Source organism: Antechinus flavipes, chromosome 4, assembly GCF_016432865.1.
Source record: "Antechinus flavipes isolate AdamAnt ecotype Samford, QLD, Australia chromosome 4, AdamAnt_v2, whole genome shotgun sequence".
NCBI classification, from domain to species: Eukaryota; Metazoa; Chordata; class Mammalia; order Dasyuromorphia; family Dasyuridae; genus Antechinus; species Antechinus flavipes.
This window is the reverse complement of record NC_067401.1, coordinates 183,194,471-183,215,293: the sequence shown is the minus strand read 5'-3', so window position 1 is coordinate 183,215,293 and position 20,823 is coordinate 183,194,471. Positions and strand designations below refer to the sequence as shown.

General features: G+C 35.3%; 1 protein-coding gene across 1 annotated transcript in view; it reads right to left on the bottom strand.

Annotated features, from left to right (window-relative positions):
• The window catches only part of USP43 (ubiquitin specific peptidase 43), a 115,696-nt gene extending 102,431 nt beyond the window's left edge, over positions 1–13,265 (bottom strand). Inside the window, exon 1 of the mRNA XM_051995700.1 lies at positions 12,656–13,265. Coding sequence (XP_051851660.1) covers positions 12,656–13,165 — 510 coding nt within the window. The 5' untranslated portion in view covers positions 13,166–13,265. The remainder of the gene's footprint in view (positions 1–12,655) is intronic.
• Between the last annotated feature and the right edge of the window lie 7,558 nt (positions 13,266–20,823).

The following is a 20,823-nucleotide window of genomic DNA, read 5'->3' as shown; positions in this document are numbered from 1 at the left end:
CAATTTAATTCCTTTAGAGCAAAAGCTATTTAGTTTTTGTCTTTGTATTAGTACACAGCATAGTGCCTTATACATAGAAGGTATTTAAAAAATGCTTATAAGTTTGGATTGGTTCTACCACTACAGCTGCCCTAAGAGCAAAGAACTCAGTCCTTACCTTTCCTGAACACATCAAAACAACTAGCATTTGCACAATGTACTGTGTATTACACATACCAAATAAATACCTAATGGCTGACTATAAGCAGTAAGTCTTGATAAAGGATATTGTTACTTTCACCTTCTAGTGACAGAGTCCAATTGAACAGACTCAACCACTCCCCTGGGAGGTGTGCAGGAACTACATAACATTTGCAACTGTACAAACCAGTTCTTGTCAGAGTATTTAGTATCTTAAAAACAAACATTCAAGCTATTTAATAAGCACTGTTAAGTACCAGGAAGGAAAAAAAGGCTATAGTAATCATTAAAGGCACCTGGGAAACCTGTCATAAGGACCACTGCCACATTTGCCAGGTAAAAGGTGTTGATCTTTAGATCCACTCTTTGGAAAAGGCCAAAATCAACTTCATTAGGTTTCAGTTTCCTTATCCTCGAAATCAGAGAATAGGGTATACTAGAGGTGTGTCTTTTTGTGATTGTAATTGCACATTGCAATATGCAGAGTAAACCTCAGTATGAGAATAGATATTCGGCATCAAGGATGATTTAACACCAATGTGATTACACAGATATACTAACACTATAAAAAAGCACAGACATTAAAAAGCATAAAATTTCTATCTCTTGCTGCTGAGCTTTGCTAGTAACACATAGAAATGCTGATAACCTATGTGGCTTTATTTTATATCCTACAACTTTGCTAAAGCTGTTCATTGTTCCAAGTAGTTTTTTGTTGATTCTCTAAAATTCTCTAAGTATACCATCACATCAAAGAGTGATGGTTTTTTCCCTCACTGCCTAATCTGATTCCTTTAATTTTTTTCTTATTGCTAAAGCCAACATTTATGGTAGCACATAATAATAGTGGTGATAATGAGTATCCTTGTTTCATAGCAAATCTTAATGGGAATATTTATTAGCTTATCTCTATTATATACAATGCTTACTAATAGTAAGAGAGCTGTTGCTTATTTTTTCAAGAAAAACTCCATTTCTTCCTTTTCTCTCTAGTATTTTTAGTAGAAATGGGTGCTGTATTTTGTCAAAAAGCTTTTTTTTCTATATGTAGAGATTATTATATGAATTACATTAGTTTTGTTATTGATATAGTCAATTATGCCAATAGTTTTCCTAATGTTGAACCAGCTTTGCATTCATGGTATAAATCCCACTTGGTCATAATGTATTATACTGATGATAAATTGTTGTAATCTTTTTGCTAATATTTATTTTAAATTTTTGCATCAATAGAGATCGATCTATAATTTTCTTTCTGTTTTGGCTCTTCTTGGTTTGGATGTAACCTTTATTTTTCTGTCATAAAAGGAACTTGGCAGAACTTCTAAAAAATATAATCTAAAAGACATAACAAATAGACTCAAAAATAATGAAAGAAAAAAAGCTCTGAAAGAAGGAACTGTGAAGAAAATAAATAGCTGAGAACAAAGTTAGTAAATCTTATTCAATTAATGGACTCTCTGAAAATCAAAATAGACCAGACAGAAAGCAGTGGGGGCAGCTAGTTGGTGTAGTGGATAGAACATGAGCTATAAAGTCAGGAAGACCTTAGTTCAAAATCTGGCTCAGACAATAACACTTCCTGACTATGGGACCTTGGGCAACAGGAGAAGGAAGAGAAGAAGAAACTCTGAATCAGACAAGAATCAGACAAGAAAGCACTTAAGGCTACCTATTCAACGTGAGATGATGGTTCTATTGGCATATATTTGGATGATGGCTATTTTCACCAATGGTGCTTGCTGAATGTTTGGAGGGCATAGGGAGAGAAGTCAGAGTCATTTAATGGCAGGACAAGGAGGAGTGAGGCTCAAGACTCCGGATTCCAGAATCAAGGATACATCTTTGGCAAGCCATGTGGCAACTTGCCTGCCTCCTTCACTTCTTCCCCTAAAGATCAAGGACTTCAATTTATCCTGACTCTGGCTGATCCTGAGGCCCTTCAAGGAGTTAGCCCATACTTTATATTTGGCACCCCAATGTGAACTAAGGACCTTAATTTCAGTGAAGAAGTCCCTGTGACCAGGGAATAGGGTGAGTATTAAAATAGACAAATAGGGAACTCTGTCAAGGTCTAAGCTAGTAAATTTTGTTTTCAAGCTAAAATGGGGTAGATATTAGGAAAGTATTTTCCCCCAACCCTATCCCCACCCTCACCCCAAGGGAGCTGTATAGAAAGTATATTTAGACTAATAAAAAGACAAAAGTTTCCTTGTAACTTGGGAGCAGATTGGTGGACTCTTGTAAACATTAGAAAGCACGTCCCCTTGGTTCTTCAGGGAAAAAGAAATAGAGGCAGATAATTGAAAACTAGTAGAAGATCAACTATGTGAATATTAAAATGATAAAGGTCCTGATTCAATTTCTAAGGAAACATTCTATATATACAACATAATACAATTGGCCTTAAAGAATCCTGCAAGTTCTAGAAAAAAGAAAAGTTCTAGGGAAAACAGTCAAACAAGGAAGCCTATAAAGAAAGAGGAAGAGAAGGGGGTGATAAAATAGCAGAAAGGCATGAGGAACTTAAAGGGTGTGGTGATTTTCATTCACACAGCTCAGCTTCACCTCCACCTATACTCCAGCAAGCTTCCCCATCAACTTCACCTTCCTAGGTGGAGGGAGGAGGAGGAGTGAGAGGGGCAGTGATATCACTAGCATCTCCCCCCCAACTACTCCCCCCTCCCCCTAAATCACTCCATTGCAAAAGGCACCACTTAAAGCCAAAGAGGAAGGGTAGAATACAGCTGATTTGAGAACAGATTTTTATCCAACTCTTCAGGTCAAGAAAGAAGATACACTCTTTTTAATCTAGAAATTATCAAAGATCTGAAAAAGGCTTGCACTCTTTATGGGGCTACATCATCTTATGTTAAGATGTTATTACATAATTTGGCTTATGAAATTTTAACCCCTAGTGATTGGAAATCTATAGCAAGGACATGTTTAGAACCTGGACAAAACTTGTTGTGGCTTTCTGAATATAGGATACAAGCCCAATGAAATAAGCAATCTGGAGTTAATACTCCAATCACCTGTGCCCAACTAACAAGTGTAGGTTCTCATGCAGACACTTCAGCACAAATTAATTACCCCATAGCAGCATATGAACAAATTGCTTTTGCTGTTATCAAAGCATGGGGCTTCCTCCCAGGAAAGCAAGACAGAGTAGTCTTCACGAAAATGGAACAAGGTCCAAATGAACCCTTTGCTGATTTTGTGGGACATCTGCAGACAGCTGTCATAAGAACTATTGGTGAAAATATAGCAACAGAATTTATAAGACAATTTACTAAAAAAAATGCTAATGAGCTTTATAGAAAAATACTAGGACTATGCAAGGATATTCCTTTAGAGGAGATCATAAGATGCTGTGCTTCAAACTCAAAATGATAAAGTAGGGTATTTGAAAGCTCAATGTAGGCATAGAGACAGAGTGAGAAAACAGGGTAGGAGAACAAGACTCAAAACCCCATGTCCAAAATGCAACAGAGGCTTCCATTGGGCATCAGAATGTAGACTGATTCAGGCAAACTGGATGGGGGGCCCAGCCACAGGGCCCAAAGCAAAAAATACTTGAGACATGATGGCAGCCAATGCTATATCCAGAGAGTCCTTAGAAGTTCAGTACTCAGACATGACTAATCAGCCAAGAAGCAATCTGATGGGAGAAAGGGATTCCATAATCAATCTTCCAGGAAGCAACCTGATGGCCTCTTTGGGTTACAGACATTAAGGATTGTTTCTATTCTATCCCTCTAGATAAGGAGGATATGAAAAGATTTGTCTTTTCAGTGCTCAGTGTTAACTTAGCTGAGCCTTATAAAAGATACGGACAGTTTTGCCACAGGGAATAAAAATAACCCTACTATGTGTCAAATGTATGTTGCTGCTGTTCTTATTCCAGTAAGAAAAGCATTTCCAAAAGTTATGTTGAAGTAAATGTTAGAAGCATGTCTACAAAAGATCATAGAAACACTAAGGAACTACAAATTGCATATAGCTCCAGAAAAAATTCAAAGACATGTTCCTTTTCAATATTTAGGATATAAAGTATACCCTAAGATGCTTACAGTACAAAAACTTTCCTTAAGAACAGAGAAGCTAAACACCTTAAATGAATTTCAGAAACTGATAGGAGATATCCAATGAATGCGTCCAGTGTTAGGCTTGACTACCTATCAATTGCAACCATTATATGACATTTTAAGGGGAGACAGTGCTTTAAACTCACCACACCAGCTTACAAAAGAAGCTCAAGAGATTTGAGAGAAATTGAATTAGCTTTATCCAATGTGGTTGAAAGAGTTACTCAGAAACCCCTGCAAAATCTCAGATTTTGCTACAAAAGAGACACCCACAGCAGTCCTTCATCAAAGACACAGTGCAGTAGAGGGGGTGAATCTCCCAGTACAATCAGAACAAAGCCTTACTCCTTACCCAGTTCTTGTGGCTAAAATTTTATTAAAGGCCATTAAGTGAGATATACGCCTTTAATACCAATGCACAAATTAATGTATGTTGTGAAACCATCCCAGAGTGGCAAATTTTATTGGCCACACCTCTAAATTTTACACATGGGTCTCCATTAAAGATAACCTGGCTGTTACATAATTGGCAAGGGATTTTTGAAGAAAAACTTTCTATGGTTCCTCTTAAAGGACCAACTATCTCTACAGATGCATCCAAACATGACATTTGTGCTGTATCCTCTCATGACTTAATTATAAAGCCAATAGTCAGAACTCCTTTTCAGTCTACTCAGCAGAATGAATTGTATGCAGTTATGCTAGCTCTTATTATCCAGGAGATGTAAATAGAATATCCGATTCTGCCTAGTCACTAGGTGTGATATAAAGAATTGCCACAGCCCAAATAAAATCTGTAGCCTCTAATATATATTAGCTCTTTAAGGACTTCAAGAGCAACTGAGAAAGCATCCAGGGAAGATTTATATCTTGTATGTCCACTCACATAGTGGACTTCCAAGTCCTATTTCTGATGGTAATTTAAAGGCAGATAGCCTTCTAACCATGTTGGCCAATACTCTTTTATTTCAGGCAGTCCAAGAATCTCATTCTAAATATCATCAGGCTGTTCGAGCTTTATGTTTGTAATTTGGGATAACAAAAGAGGAAGCTAGGAGTATAGTCAAAGCCTGTACAGCTTGCCTTCCTTTCCATGCTCCTACGCTCCCTCCAAGGAAGAACCTTCATGATTTGAGACCCAATGAAATTTGGCAAATGGATGTGACCCATTATAAATCTTTTGGTCATTTTCTGTCTTTTATCCATGTTGTAGTAGACACCTTTTCAGGATTTGCTTTTGCAATACCAGCAGCAAAAGAGACTACCCAAGTAGTCACTGAATTCCTTATGCAAGCTTTTGCAATTATGGGTAAGCTACAAGCAATACAAATAGATAATGGTCCTGCATATGCTGCTAAACATTTTACACACTTTTGTGCACAGCATAAGATTTTATACACCACTGCTATTTAATATATATATATATATATATATTTGATATAAACATAAATATATTATATGTGTACATACATAAATATATAAACATAACATAACAAATATGTAAATACATATATTTGATAATAATATCCTTTAATCCTCAAGGACAGGCAATAGTAGAGGAGAAACAGACATCAAGACACTCCTCCAAAAACAAAAGAAAGGAGCCCTAGAGAACTTCTAAATTTAGCTCTTTAACTTCTTGATTTTTGACAAAGATACACTGGCTCTGGCAGACAGGTTTTATAACCCACTAGAAGGGCAGTATCCAATACAAGCAGTTCCACTACCTTTAGATAATCACCAGATGATGTCGAGAGACCCAGAAAGTGGTGAATTAACTGCTATGGGGAGAGGATTTGCTTGAATCTCTACAGATGGAGAAGGAATAAGATGGGTGCCAATGAGCCATATTCGCCTTGTTCATTGGAGATAGAGCAGACCCTTGAAAAGAAGAAGATTCAAGAAACATTAGGTGGTTCCATTGCTGATTGTGCCCACCATTGAAAAAGCATGGCAGTTATGACAATTGACTCATGGACATCAAACATTGTTAATGAGACTGATGCAGGACTTCAAAACCCTTAGGAATCACTGGACTCCCTGAGACAAAATAAGATTGTTGTAGGCAATCTTCAGAATCTTCAGAAATCATTGGAGTCCCTGAGACATGATGAAACTGTTGCAGAACCTCAAAATCTGCAGGAATCATTGGATTCCCTGACACATAATAAAACTATTGAAGACTTCAAAAACTTGCAGGGATCATTAGATTCCCTAACACGTGAAGTAATGGACAATAGATTGGTTTTGGACTATCTTTTGGTTACTGAAGGAGGCATATGTGTGATTGTTATTTACATATCCTGCTTTTAGGACTTCTGGAAATCTTTTACAATACCATGTTGATTCATATAGTTTGTTAAATCACTACTTACATGAACAATTCATATTTGTTACACCACATTGAGCCTGTGCCTGCTGTGGAGAGTCAAAACTACTAGCCTGGGCTACATTGCTATGTGGTTGTGTTATACCTCCTATGCTGATGGATTTGTGTATACCTGTTTCTACTAAGACCCTTCAGCCCAGAAACCCGCTAACAATATCTGGTTTTACTCCCCACTTCCCTTTGGTGTTTTTCATCTCTCTTCCTGAGAAGTCAGAGGGGGACATGATCATCTCCTTTTTGGTGTTTTCACCCTCTTTCCTGAGAAGTCAGGGAGTATGTGAGCACCTGTATTCTAAAACAAAAGAAAGCAGGAGATGTAGAGGGCTGAAACTCTGAATTAGACAAGAGAGCACTTAAGGCTACCTATTCAATGTGAGATAATGACTCTATTAACATATATTTGGATGATGGCTCTCCTCACCATTGGTGCTTGCTGAATGTTTGGTAGTGAGATAATCTTAGGCAAGGATTGGAGGGAGGAGGGAAGAAGTCAGAGTCACTTGGCAGTAAGACTAGGAAGAAAGAGGCTGGAGACTCTGGACTCCAGAATCAAGGATACATCTTTGGCAAGCCACATAGTAGCTTGCCTGCCTCCTTCACTTCTCCCCCTAAAGACCAAAGACTTTGATTTATCCTGACTCTGGCTGATCCTGAGGCCTTTCAGGGAGCTAGGTAGTACTTTATAAAGTACAATAACCTAATATCTGACAAACTCAAAGATCTCAGCTCTTGTGGCAAGAATTCACTACTGGGTAACAAATGCTGGGAAAACAGGAAAAAAGTCTGGCAGAAATGAGGCACAGACCAACATCTCACACTGTATTCCAACATAAACTCAAAATGGGTGCATGATTTAGATTTAAAGAATATAAGCAAACTAGAGGAACGTTGGAAGAAATTACATGTCAGAACTATGAGAAGGGGGAAAGTTCATTTGGTCAAGAGACAGGAAGTAAAATTTATCTTATAAAAGTGTCACTTCTCAAATACAAAGAAAACTGAGCCACATTTATAAAAATAGAAGCTATTCTCCAATTGATAAATCATGAAAAGATATAAATAAACTGTTGTTAGAAGAAATCAAAACTGTCAATAATGATATTAAAATGCTCTAAATTCCTAATAATTAGGGAAATCAAAAGAACTCTGAGGTACCACCTCCTCTACCCAAAATGACTAAAAAGGAAAATGTTGAATGCCAGAGTGGGTGTGAAAAAATAGGTTTACTAATATACTTTTGGTACATTTGTGAATTAGTCCAACCATTCTGGAGAACAATTTAGAACTATGTTCTAGAGGTTATAAACTGTGCATACCTTTTGATCCAGCAATACCACTATTAGGTCTACATCCAAAGGATATTAAAGAAAAATGAAAAGAACTCCTACGTACAAAAATATTTATAGCAGCTTTTTTAATGGCACTGAAGTAAAAACTCATCAGCTGGGGAATGGCTGAAGAAGTTATGATATATGAATGTGATGTTATGTGCTATAAGAAAAGGTGAAGAGGATGGTTTCAAAAAAGAAAAAAAAACCTGGGAAGATCTCTATGAACTAAGCAAAGTGAAGTGAGCAGAACCAGGAAAAAAAATCTTCAGTGATAGCAATATTGTAAGGGTAATAAAGTATATAGTCTTGATTCAGAGTTATCTGACACATTATCAATATGTAACGACTAGTTTATGATATTTTTTAGAAGTCTCCTCACCATATTTCAAGAAACCATGATTAAAAACTGCCTATCTATTAGAACCAGAGGACAAAGTGAAAATAAAAAAAATCAACTAATCATCTCCTGAAAGAAAGTCTAAAATGAAAAGTCCCAGGAGTATTACAATCAAATCCAGAATTTCTAGGTCAAATTAAAGAAAAATACTTTCAGGTTCCATAAAAAAGTTCAAATACTAAGATCCAATAAGATTTGACATCTTCTATTCTACAAGAAGAGATCTTAGAATATAATATTCCAAATGCTTAAAAGATACAACTAAGAACAACAGATCCTATATTGCTGAAAAATAATCCTACAGAAAAAAATAATAATTTGCATGGAAAGACTTGAAGAGTAGGAAGTTTTACAAGACCCAATAACTCATCCTGCCTTTTCAGGTTCTCTGGGCCTTACAAATTCCACAAAGATGAAGGTCTCCTTATATTTATCACCATGCCATAAGAGCACATTCATTAACACATCAATTTTGAAGATTTACGAAGGTTTTCATCCTAATTCAAGAATAATAGCCAGGGATCCTTTGAATGTATGGCTATAACACTTGTTCATAGTATCATAACATGAGAGTTAGAAGGAACCTCAAAAGATCATCAAGTCTGAACCTCATTTTCAGAGGGAGGAAATTGAGACTAAGAGTATTTATACCTACTCTAGGATTACCTTTATATGTCTAAGATATGCTTCAAATTCAAATCTTCATGACTTTAAGTCCAGTGCTCCATTCATTGCATCCTGGAGATCCTCCATTTCTTAAAGGCTCAAAATAAACTAGAGTATTCAAGATTGCAAGTTCTGCAAGACTCTTAGAGTCTCAAAAATGATTTTGTAAACAGCAGAGTTAAGGAAAAAAGCATAGACAATTTCAGTGTCTCCTAATCAGTATTCCTTCATATCTCTCCCTGTAGTTAACAAATTTATTTCTCTCAAACATAGGTCTTAAAACATTTCCCTACTCAAACCTCAATGACTTCTATTACTTGGAGGATCAAATACATTGATTGTTTTGACATTTAGTGACTTTAACAAACTGGTCCCAACTTACCTTAATAAACATTACTCTCCATCTATATTTATCTGTCTTTCTCTCTGTCTCTGTCTCTCTCACACATCCACACCCACACAAGTTTGTTGACTAATTAAGTAAGTATACCTAGGAATTCTAGCACTTTGGGGAAATTCAGTCTTGCTTCAGGGATGAGACAGTAGTCTGAGAAAAACTGCAGGGAAAGGGGAAGCAGTGGTTAGTCCCATGAATCACTTTTAAACCTTAATCCTGTGCAAGCCACATAGTAAGCATAACTTCTTGGGAAAAGAGAGTTTAGTCTTCCTATACCAAAAACATGGAGCTTATGGAAAGAAACAGCCACAGGACCTTAAGCAATGGTAGCAAGGGAGTCATCTAGTTGAACATGTGATTAAAACACTGGGGCTGAGAAGAGCCAAAGGATAGATAAAATTGGTCTTCCTGACACTTCAATACATTCTCCACTCACTCTCGTGCTAAAATGATTTTCTTAAAAAATAAGACAGTCTGAAGCAGCTAGGTGGTACAGTGGATAAAGCACCAGTCCTTTAGTAGAGAAGAGCTGAGACACTTAATACTTCCTAGCTGTGTGATTCTGGGCAAGTCACTTAATCCCAGTTGCCTGGGGTGGGGATGGGGGGTTGAGGGGAGCGGCAGACTGACCATATTGACTCAATTCAACAAACTACAATGGCTTCCTATTTATCTCTAGGATCAAATATCAAGTCCTCTATCATTAAACGCTCTTAGGCTGATTTCAGAAAATCGCAAAAAGACCCACATGAACTAAGTAGAACCAAGAGAACATTGTACACAGTAACAACAGTATTATATGATGATCAACTGTGATAGACTTAGCTCTTCTTAACAAGATAGTGATTCAAGACAATCCCAATAGAGTTGGGATGGAAAATGCCAATCGCATCCAGAGAGAACTATGGAGACTGAATTTTTATTAGTTTTTTCTTTCTTTTGTTTTTCCCCCTTTTTGGTCTCATTTCTCTTGTACAACATGACAAATATGTTTAAAAGAATTGCACATATTTAACTTAGATCATATTGCTTGTTGTGGGGAGGGGAGACATATGAAAGAGAGGGAGAAAAATTTAGAACACAAAGTTTTACAAAAATGAATATTGAAAACTATGTTTACATGTGTTTGAAAAAACAAAATACTACTGAAAGAAAAAAACATTAAAAGCTCTTTATAACCTGATCCCTTCTTACCTTTCCCTCTCCTCCATTTATCAAAACTGGTCTATTTGCTATGTTTCTCCAAAATAACACTCCATCTTCCATCTGCTGACATTTCTTCTCACTGAATGTTCTTACTACCTGGCAAGTAAGTCTTCCTCTTTACTCTGACTCTGAGATTTCTGTTTCCTTCAGGACCCATTTCAAATCTTACCTTCTTCTAGTCTTTCCAAGTTGGTAGTGTTTTTTCCTCTGAGATTACTTTCCATGTTATTTCTCACATACATAAAAAATGCCTATGACTAAGGCTAAGTATGGCCTCTGTTCAGAAAATCTAGTTTTAACTCACAGTTATGCTGCTTAAACCTTGAGCATATCACTGAAACTTCCTAAGCTTCAATATGATTTCTAGATGTCAAGATGAAAGAAAGGTTGCCTCTCAAAACTGTTAAATCCAAAAAGAAATGAAAAAATTGTATAGCAAAATGATTAATTACATTTATTCTTTAAAAGTTACATTAAGTTTTTAGAAACTAAGTAATTTAAATATGAATATATTTAATGAAATCTTTAATAAATAATTTGCAAAGGAAAATAACACTAAAAAGCTCATTCCCTAATTCTGATTCTGTTTGTCTTTGTTCTCTATAATTCCATTTTATATAAAATTAAACCTATTCTCAATGACCAGAGACAGTAAGAAAAGATGAGGTTAGATATACTGGCAGCAAAGGAATTTTCATGGAAAATTTCAAAGTATATTTTACTCAGATAATCAATCAAAAATACTTATTAAGCACAGTGAGGACACAAAAACAAAAATAAAACATTTCCTACTCTCAAAAGAGCTTATATCCTACTAGAAGAATAGTACATAAAGTAAATAAAAAATAAATTCAAGAGGGAGAGAATGCAGAGTGCTCCAGGCTTTTGTAAAGTTCATTCATAAAGCTACCTACCTGCTAGAGCAACTATTTAGATCTTCAGTTCTCTTTCCTATACAATTTATCACTGAGGTTTTCCAAAAACAAATAACAGTTAAAATCACAGAACTTTAGAGCTGAAGTAGTTTTATAGCTTTCTAATTCCAGTTGCAATTCTCTGATTTTACAGAATAAGAAACTGAGATCCAAAGGAGAAAGTGATTTTACCTTAAGGTAAATTAATCTGTCTTCTAACTCAAAGTTTAGGGCACTTTTAACTAAATTAAGTTTATTTCAATGACCAAATCTTGGCTTTGTCTCCAGCTCTTACACTTCCTTTAGACTCAAAGTAGTAATGATAATAATAAATACAGAATATCTCTTTTCAAAATTTAAATAGCACTTTCTTCACAAGTCTCTGAAGTGGGTACTAATAGATATTGCCATCCTCATTTTTCTCAGTAAGGTAGATTTGCCCAAGGACAAGCAGAAAGGGTCAAAGCCAGAATGTGAACTCTTGGATTTGAATTCAGAAGACTATGGTCCACTTCCAATGGATACGACCTCGGGCAAGTAACAATCTGAGCCTCAGTTTCCTTTGAAAAATGGGAATAGCAGCTATTTCACAGGATTTCTGCGGTATCTCCCAGGATTTTTGTGAGACTCTACAGAGAATCTTAGTAAAGCATTTTGTAAACTCTAAAGTCCTATCTATGTTAATTGTTTTTTGTTTTTAAAATACACAACACATTACCCTTCTCTACTCTCCTCCTATCAACCTTTCCCCTCCTCCCCCCCCCCCCCGCCCCCCAAGGTCTGATAAAGTTTCATTCTCTTGTCCTCGAATTTGAAAACACACCCCTAGTTACTTTAAATTCAAGCCTGCCCAATCACTCTTATCTAGGCAGCTAAAAACTAAAGGAAACTCAATTATAAAGATGTAAAATAGGGGGAAAAAACCAGTTCTGAAATAGAACAGAAGAAAATCATATAATCCTCTTCTGATTGTAGAGCCATTTATCTTTAAAAAGTAGAGTATTGGGGAACAATTAAGTAATTTCATTCCAAGGAGTGCCGACCTGCAAGGTGCGCATCGGACCAGCGCCAGCCCAGTTTTACCCACCTTGAATTCCACTGAGAGGTGTGGAGTGTAGTCCCGAGTCCAGAGAGCCCGCACCAGCCCCGCCAGCTGCTCCGTGACTTCCGCTCGTCCAGGCCAGGCCCGGTAGTGTCCCAGGGCCAAGAACTCGGCCAGCAGGTCTGTGTTGCTGAGGCACTGCACCACCGCGTTCATGAAGCAGGTGTTACCATGGTTCTTCAAGCCCTGCGTGCCAGGGGGACGCGCCTTGTCTCTGGGAAGAGGCTGGGGAAGGAGCACGTCCTCAGCCTCCCAGAAAATCTCTTTGGCTGGCCAGGTGGAGTCTACAAAGACCTTGATGCTGCTGCCCGGGTCAGGATCATTCTGCTCCGCGCCAGGCTGGGTTCTAGATGGGGAGCCCCTGGAGCGGGAGAGAACACCCAGAACTCGCAGAAAACTCCCCAAAAGGCAAAAGGAGCGGCGGTGACGAGGAGAAGAGGGTAGTCCCCCACATGCTTGGACATAGGCCGCCGCGGCTGTTCCCTGGTCAGTCATTGCGCTTATCGCCCCCGCTTCTCCCAGCTTCCCTCAGCTTCTCCCAGCTTCCCTGCAGTGTACCCAGCAAACCCGCGCCAGGGTGGGGCAGGTTTAGACCAGAGAGTTGCAAGCCTACTGGCTGGCCTCTCTTTTGATCAGGAGGTGAAGGGCTCCTGCTACCTGTGGGGCAGGTGAGTTCGGGGTGGGGCCAATCGGGGAGGAGCCAAGTAGCCTCCGCCCTGCCGCAATAATCTGATTGGGGGAAGAAGGAGAAAAGGACTTCTGAAAGTGTGCAGTGATTGGGTCAAGTGATGCTGTGGGCGCCCAGGTTGCTCTCCATCACTTTTCTCATAAAACAAGAGCTGCTCTTGAGAAGTACCACCTAGAGGGAAACTTGAGAGATGCTAGAGGAAAGATAGAGGAAGTAACAGACGTTGATCTGTAAAAAATGCTGGCTGTGTGTAAGCAAAATGAAACGAGTTATAAGCTTAATTCATCTCTTTTCCCTATTTAATTCACGAAGGCACTAAGATGTTTATCTCTTAGAACAATTTTGTATCTCATAGATTTTAATCCGTTCTTCATGTCTTTTTTTTTTGTTTTTTGTTTTTTGTTTTTTGTTTTTTTTATGATCTGTTTTTCAAGTCCTTTGTTTAATTGGTTTTGTTTCTATGAACTTTTGTAACTTTAGTTCGGTGTTATTTAATTTCATTGTGGAGTGAAAATTTATCTTCTATATCACCTTTCCAACCGAGGTGCTCTCAACCGGCTTATTATAATAACCTCATAATGAATCTTGCTATCTGATAACTTTTCTCCCCAGACTGCCACACAGCTGCCTAAGAATATTAAGATGAGTGAACAAGTGGCTAGAGTGCTGAACCTAAAGTGAAAACTTAAGTTCAAATTCTGCCTTGGTCACTTACTAGCTGTGTGACCCTGGACCTATTACTATGCTAAGTACTATGAATAAAAAATAAATAATTTAAATTTTAAAAGGCAAAAAATCTTAGCTCTCAAAAACCTTAAAATCCAATTTAGAAAACAACATGCAAATAAGTAAATACAAAAGTTATAAATAAGATAAATAAATTAGGATAAATTAGAGATAATCAAAGAGGTAAAGCACTAGAATTGAAGATTGGCAAAGACTGCCTATAGAAACATTAGCTGAGACTTGAAAGAAGCCAGAGAAGATCAAAGGCAGAGATGAGGAGAGAAAATGCCAAATATCAGAAATAGCCAGTCAAAACGCTTGGAGTAGAGAGAGGGTCTTATACAAAAACATCTGGGATGCCAGTAATAGTTGCAGAAGACGTAGAGATGAGTGGAGTCTAAAAGCAGAGACTAAATAGAAAGGAGCTAGGTTATAAAGGGCTTTAAAACACAGAGAATTTTAATTTGATCCTGAAAGCTAATAGGGAACTCTGAGTAAAAAGGTGATGTGACCAGGACTTTCACTTTAGAAAGATCACTTTGGCCCTGATAAATCAGAGTAGGGAAAAAAGACTTGAAGTAAGAAATGCAATCAAAAAGCTGTTTCAATAGGTTAAGCCTAGATTAAAATTGACCAGACTGAGAGTGAGAATTGAGGATGATAATTAAATTGGGAACTTAGGTCACTGGTAGGATGGGATGACTCTAAACAATAACTGAGGGGAAGGGGGGAATAAGAGTTCCATTTTTAACATTTTTAATTTGTCTGTGGGAACATGTAATCCATTAGACATGTGAATCTGCAATAGGAGTGTAGGGGTGATATTGGGGCATGAGAAGTAGACCTGAGAATTCCCACAGAGATAATTGAATCCATGGGAACTGATGAAATGACCAAGCAAAATATAGGACACAGGCCTAGGCCCTTGGGGGACACTCATTAGTGGCTGAATCCTGGATAAAGACCCAGCAAAGGAAACTGAAGAGAGAGGAGAATTAACAATTCCAAGGCTACAGAGAGGTCAAGACAAATGAGTATTGAGAACAGGCCATGATAATTAGCAAATAGTTTAAATTGAATAGTGGAACAACGCAAAAGCCAGACCACAGAGAAGAGATACAAGTGGAGAGACTGGTTATGGATGACCTTATGGATTTTAGTTATTAAAAAAGACAAAGGATGACAAATGAGATAAAAGAATGAAAGGCTTTTTGAAAATTGGGGAAATACATATTTGTAGACAACAGGGTAGCAGCTAATAGGCAGAGATTGCATATTAGAAAATAGGAATGATAGATATGGGCAATCTCCTTATGATAGTAAAAATGAAATGTGTGAACATTTAGCTATGTCAAATGCCTTATAAATTTTAAAATGCTATTATACTCCTAAAGTATATTATTCCCCTAATCAAGAAACTCCATTACTTTCCTATTCCATGAATACAAACTCCTGTTTAGTTTTTAGTTCATATACAACCTGTCTCCAATCTCTACTCTTCTCGTTTAATTAATCTATATTTTTCCAGTCTCATTACAGATTATTTGCTTCATATTCTCTTTGGTGTGGCCAAACTGGTCTTCTTGTTCTTTCTGATATGTGATATTCCATTTTCCATTGCTATTATCTTTGTACTAGCTATTCCTCATACCTGGAATGCACTTCTTTACCATCACCTCTTAGAATTCCTACTTTACTTCAAATTTTACTGAAGTGTCACCCCCTACATGATTGTGTAGTCACTGAATAGATTTTGTGTTTACTTAATATGTATGCATCTCTCCCACATAGACTATAAATCCCTCAAGGATTTTATTTTGTTTTTGTATTTCCAGTGCCTTGCTGGACTTTACATGGTAATGCTGTATGTGGAATTTCTGCTTCTTAAATATTTATATAGATTCTATATTTATATATATTTAATTAGACCTGTTATTTAAATGTTTATTTTAAAAGATTTTTAAATGTAATTTTAGCTACCCCTTTCGCAAAAAAATACACCTTTAAGCCTGTTACTCAAAAAAAGGAGAGGGATATACCTTTGTTCTACAATTTAGTTCTCTCCATCATCTGTCTTCCACTTGTTTAGTTCACTTCTAGTATTTATTAATTTTTTTATTTGATTTGTCAAGTTCTGATAAACAACTGTTGAAGTCTTATACTGTTCTATCTTTTATTTCTTGTAAATTCTTTTGAATTCTTTTTATGAATCTGTCAAATTGTTGAATGGATGTAAATTGAGAATTGTTATTTTTTTCCTTTTGCCCTTATGAGCTTTTTCTTCAGCTTTTCTAATGTGAACTCCACCTTCAATATCATTACCATATCTGATTTTTTAATTGAAGTTATATTATGCAACTTCCTAATTTTAATCTAGCTATATTTTTGCACTAAATGTATTTCCTATAAGTAACATGATGAATTTTGTATTTTGATATATCTACTTTTAAGTAGGAGAATTCACACCATTTGTATATATTGTTATGTAATTAATTTTATTTTTCTCTAATATTTTCTTGTTCTTGATATTGCCTAGAGGGAACAAATCTATCTTAACCACACACATTTCAATTAGTAAATAAAATAAGTTCTGTTTCTTCTTTCAGATTATTCACATAAAGTTTTAATCCCAGCTTTTCTCTTTTTTGTGTGAAATATCTTTTTTATTATTAAATGTGAAAAAATCTAAATATCTAATAGCAAGAGAATAGTTAAATAGTAGCACATTAATGCAATTTAATATTATAATGTAGATAAGACACAAATAATTGAAATATAAATACATATGATAATAAAATAATTTGAAGGGAACAAAAGCAGAGCAATAACTATATAAAAGAAAGATAAATTAGAACACATATACCCATAAAATAATATAAATATCTTAATGGATACTTGCAAAGACTAAAAACTGATGACAATTTAATACATTGAAATTAATTTAATATAAGTAGTTAACAAAGCAAGTTTAATAAATTACACTGATATTTGAAACTGAAGTTTTAAGAACCATCAAAAATTCTATTTTGGCTTCCAAAAATAAGCAAATTCAAGTCAACCTATCTCAGATGTTTTTAATATTACTTGATGGAACCTCTTTTTTCCCAACAAAACTACTTTGTGAGTAGAAGTTGGTGGGGAAGGTAAGAGGCTTTAAAAAGCAGAGATTGGAAACAACCATTACCATTTAAGAACAACAAATACAAGAATCTCAGAGCTTGAAATTATCTCTGATACAATTTAATCCAATTAATTTAATTCCTGTTCTGATATAAACAGGAATCTCTGTACTACAAATTTGTACTTATAATCATGATCACATCATTCACTATAGAAAACTCACCACTTTCCAAGGGACAGCATTCTAGTTTTGAATAACTCTACTTAAAAACTCTTAAGTTTTTCCTTATATCAGACCAAAATTTGTTTCACTGAAACTATTCTTATTCAAGTTAAACATTACTATTTCCTTCAACTGATATTTCAGTATAGCAGGTCTTTAGTTCTCTTACCATTCTAGTTACCTTCTTTTAAATATGCTCCAGTTTGCCTGTACTCCAAGGAACCTGTTAACAGGATAAATATTCCTTCCAGGAATTTGTACTGCAATCTATCTGGGTCTGCATATCCTATGTGAGATATATCCAAGTCCTCCCATAAGCTCAGTACAACACTGAGCTTAGTATTCTTTTTGTATTACATTTATATGAATGGATCAATGGACACAGCAGTCAATCTTCATTTTTGCAATATAACCAACCTTGCTTATCTTTTTCTCCAGCCATACATTTCTGGTGGCATTTTTTATACTTCTTATAATTCATCATCTATAATGTGTTTCAGCCTGCTCATGTATTCACCATTCTCATTTTCACTGTCCTATAAATGATCTGCAACAGCTTTTTTGGGAGGAGAAATTCTAGTTTTCTATAATTCTCAAATATGTAGACAAGAAGTAGAGATGAAGATTGCTAAGAAAGTTATGGTCATAGCAAGGAACCATGTCCCATGCACCAAACACAAGTTCTTACGATTATTTCAGTAAATAGGTACTTTTTTTTTTTAAACATTTGTTGATCTTTGTAAAGTACAAGTCCATTCATGTCACCACTCTCCTATTCAATAAACCACAATGGTCCCCTATTATCTCCAATGTGAAATAAAAATAAATAAAACCTTTTCCAGGGTTATTATACCTTACTTCCCCACTTTGTGTACTCCCTCTTCTGATTCTGTGCATTTTTACATGTGTCCCCAACTCTGCCTCCTATTTACCTGGCTTCCTTTGAGTTTCAGAGCCTTTTATATTCCCCTTATATTCCTTTTTATATTCCCCTTAATGCTTCTTTTTCTTTGTTGATTATCTACAATTTGATGTGTGTGTGTGTGTGTGTGTGTGTGTGTGTATAATAGCACAGTTAATGGCACATAGATGACACTTAATGCTTGTTTGCCTTGATTTGAATCAAAGGCAGAATGGTATAATAGATAGATAGTCTCAGATTCAAGACAACCTGGATTCAATTTCCCTGGATTCAATTCTCTGGTTCTATGATTTTGGGTAAACCTCCTAACTTTTCAGTTCTCTCAGTAGTAACTTATTATAAATTGTAGAATAGATGCAAAGCTGTGATGAGAGGAATCTCAACAATGAAATTATGTTTAATTGAAAATTTATTCTTTGGGTTTTTTTTTTTTAAACTTTACTGTCAACTGTCACTTTCTAAGAATTCTTCCTCCCATAGAATCCTCCCCTGCAACAAGGAAATTAAAAACCAAAACTAATCAACACATTTACCATTCTGAAAATATCTAATTTATTCTGTACCGATAGTCTACCGTCTCTCTAATAAGAGAAGGAAAATGTTTTAATCTTTTGCAGTCAAGATTGATCATTGCATTGAATTCTGATGTCTTTTCATGTTACTTTCTTTTTACATTATTGCAGTCAATGTGATGGTGGAATCTTGAAACTATATATTTTTCTCTTAGTTCTGGTTACTTTACTTTGTAGCAGTTCAAATAAATCTCCCCAGTGCTCTATTTTGTATTCTTCATATTTGTTTCATGTAGTACAATAATATTCCATTAAATTTATATGCCATAATTCATTTTAGGTTTAAGAGCCATTTTTATTCCATTTTTTGTTATAAAAAGTATTATGCCTATTCATCTATATCTATATAATGTATATATATATATTTTTATCTAAGTATATCTACTTATACATACATATACATACACACATGTAGACATATATATACAATTCTGTTCATCCTTGACCTCCTCAGGATATATAGTATATGTATATGTGTGTGTATTTGTGTAGTAATAGTAGTTATTGTTATAGTGGTAGTCATATCAAGGTATGATCGAATAGTTTTGTTTTTCTCCCACTTTTTTAGTATAGTAAAAAATGGTTTGTGCTCTCTTTTGCCAAATGAATTTTATTATTTTATTTAGTTTTATAAAGAAACTAAGACACTAGCTTGAGTTGGCGTATCATGTACATTAATTTAAGTTGTATTATAATTTTTACATTATTGGCCTGCCCCAACCATGTATATTTTTCTCCAGTTATTTATTCCCCATTGTTTCTGTAAAGAATGTTTTATATTTGTATTTGTACTAGTCCTGTGTTGTAGTTGTTTAACTTTGTATAGTTGATGAATTTTATAGTTATTTTGAGTGGAATTTTATTTTTATTTGGACTTGCTGGCTTTTATTAGTATTATTAAAAATTAGAATTAGTATTATTAGAAATTAGAAGGAAATGTCAAATCATTCTAATATCTTTGCCAAGAAAAACCCAAATGAGGTCATGAAGATTCAGCTATGACTAAAATGATTGAACAGCAGCAAATTCATGTTTCTCTATTGTAACTTATTCTAGATCTTTATTTTGCATGCCTTTAAATCATAACAAATATTTTATTTTTTTTGGCTTTAAATATGAGTGCTATATTTTGAAGGAATTTTCTGCATTTCAATTATATTTGTGTTTTTCCTAATGTTAGTTTTTCTAATCATATCTGAATATTCTAAAATGATCATAGGGAATAATTTTAATTATTTAATTAAATTATTATATTATATTGTTATAAATTAAATTAAATAATTGCTGCAGCCAATTAATTTGCCAATAATTTGATATTTTTATATCAATATTCATTAATAATATTGAATTATGTCTTTCTCTAGTTTGAATTATCAGGATCCTATTTGTCTCAGAAGGCGTCTGTTAACTTGTCTTCTTTCCATATTTGTTGAGAGAATTTAGTTAGCTTAGAGCCTCAGGGGAAAAAAAAATGGCTTGACCAAAAGGGCTTCAGAAAAAAGTGAAACAAAAAGATGGATAAAGATAGAGGCACAATGTTGCATACATTGGCAGAGTTGATCATTTTGTGGGTTGGTTTTTGTTTAATTTGTTTTTTTACAAGGCAGGATTATATATATTCAGAATTCAGTGGAGGTGGTGGTACTAATGGCAATGTGGTATTGGAAAAAGACTGTATTAACAAGTTTAATACATCAATAAAAACATTTTAAAACAAAAAATTTAAATTAGATCCTTTAAAGTAAAAATAGAAGAATAAATAGAACATAAAGTGGAAAATATGGCCTAACTAGTAAACTCTGTAAAAATGGAAGTAAACAATTCAATGATTCCATCAACAAGAAATATTACAACAGAGCCCAAAGTCTGAAAAATTAGAACATGAAGGTTTTTCTGTTAAAA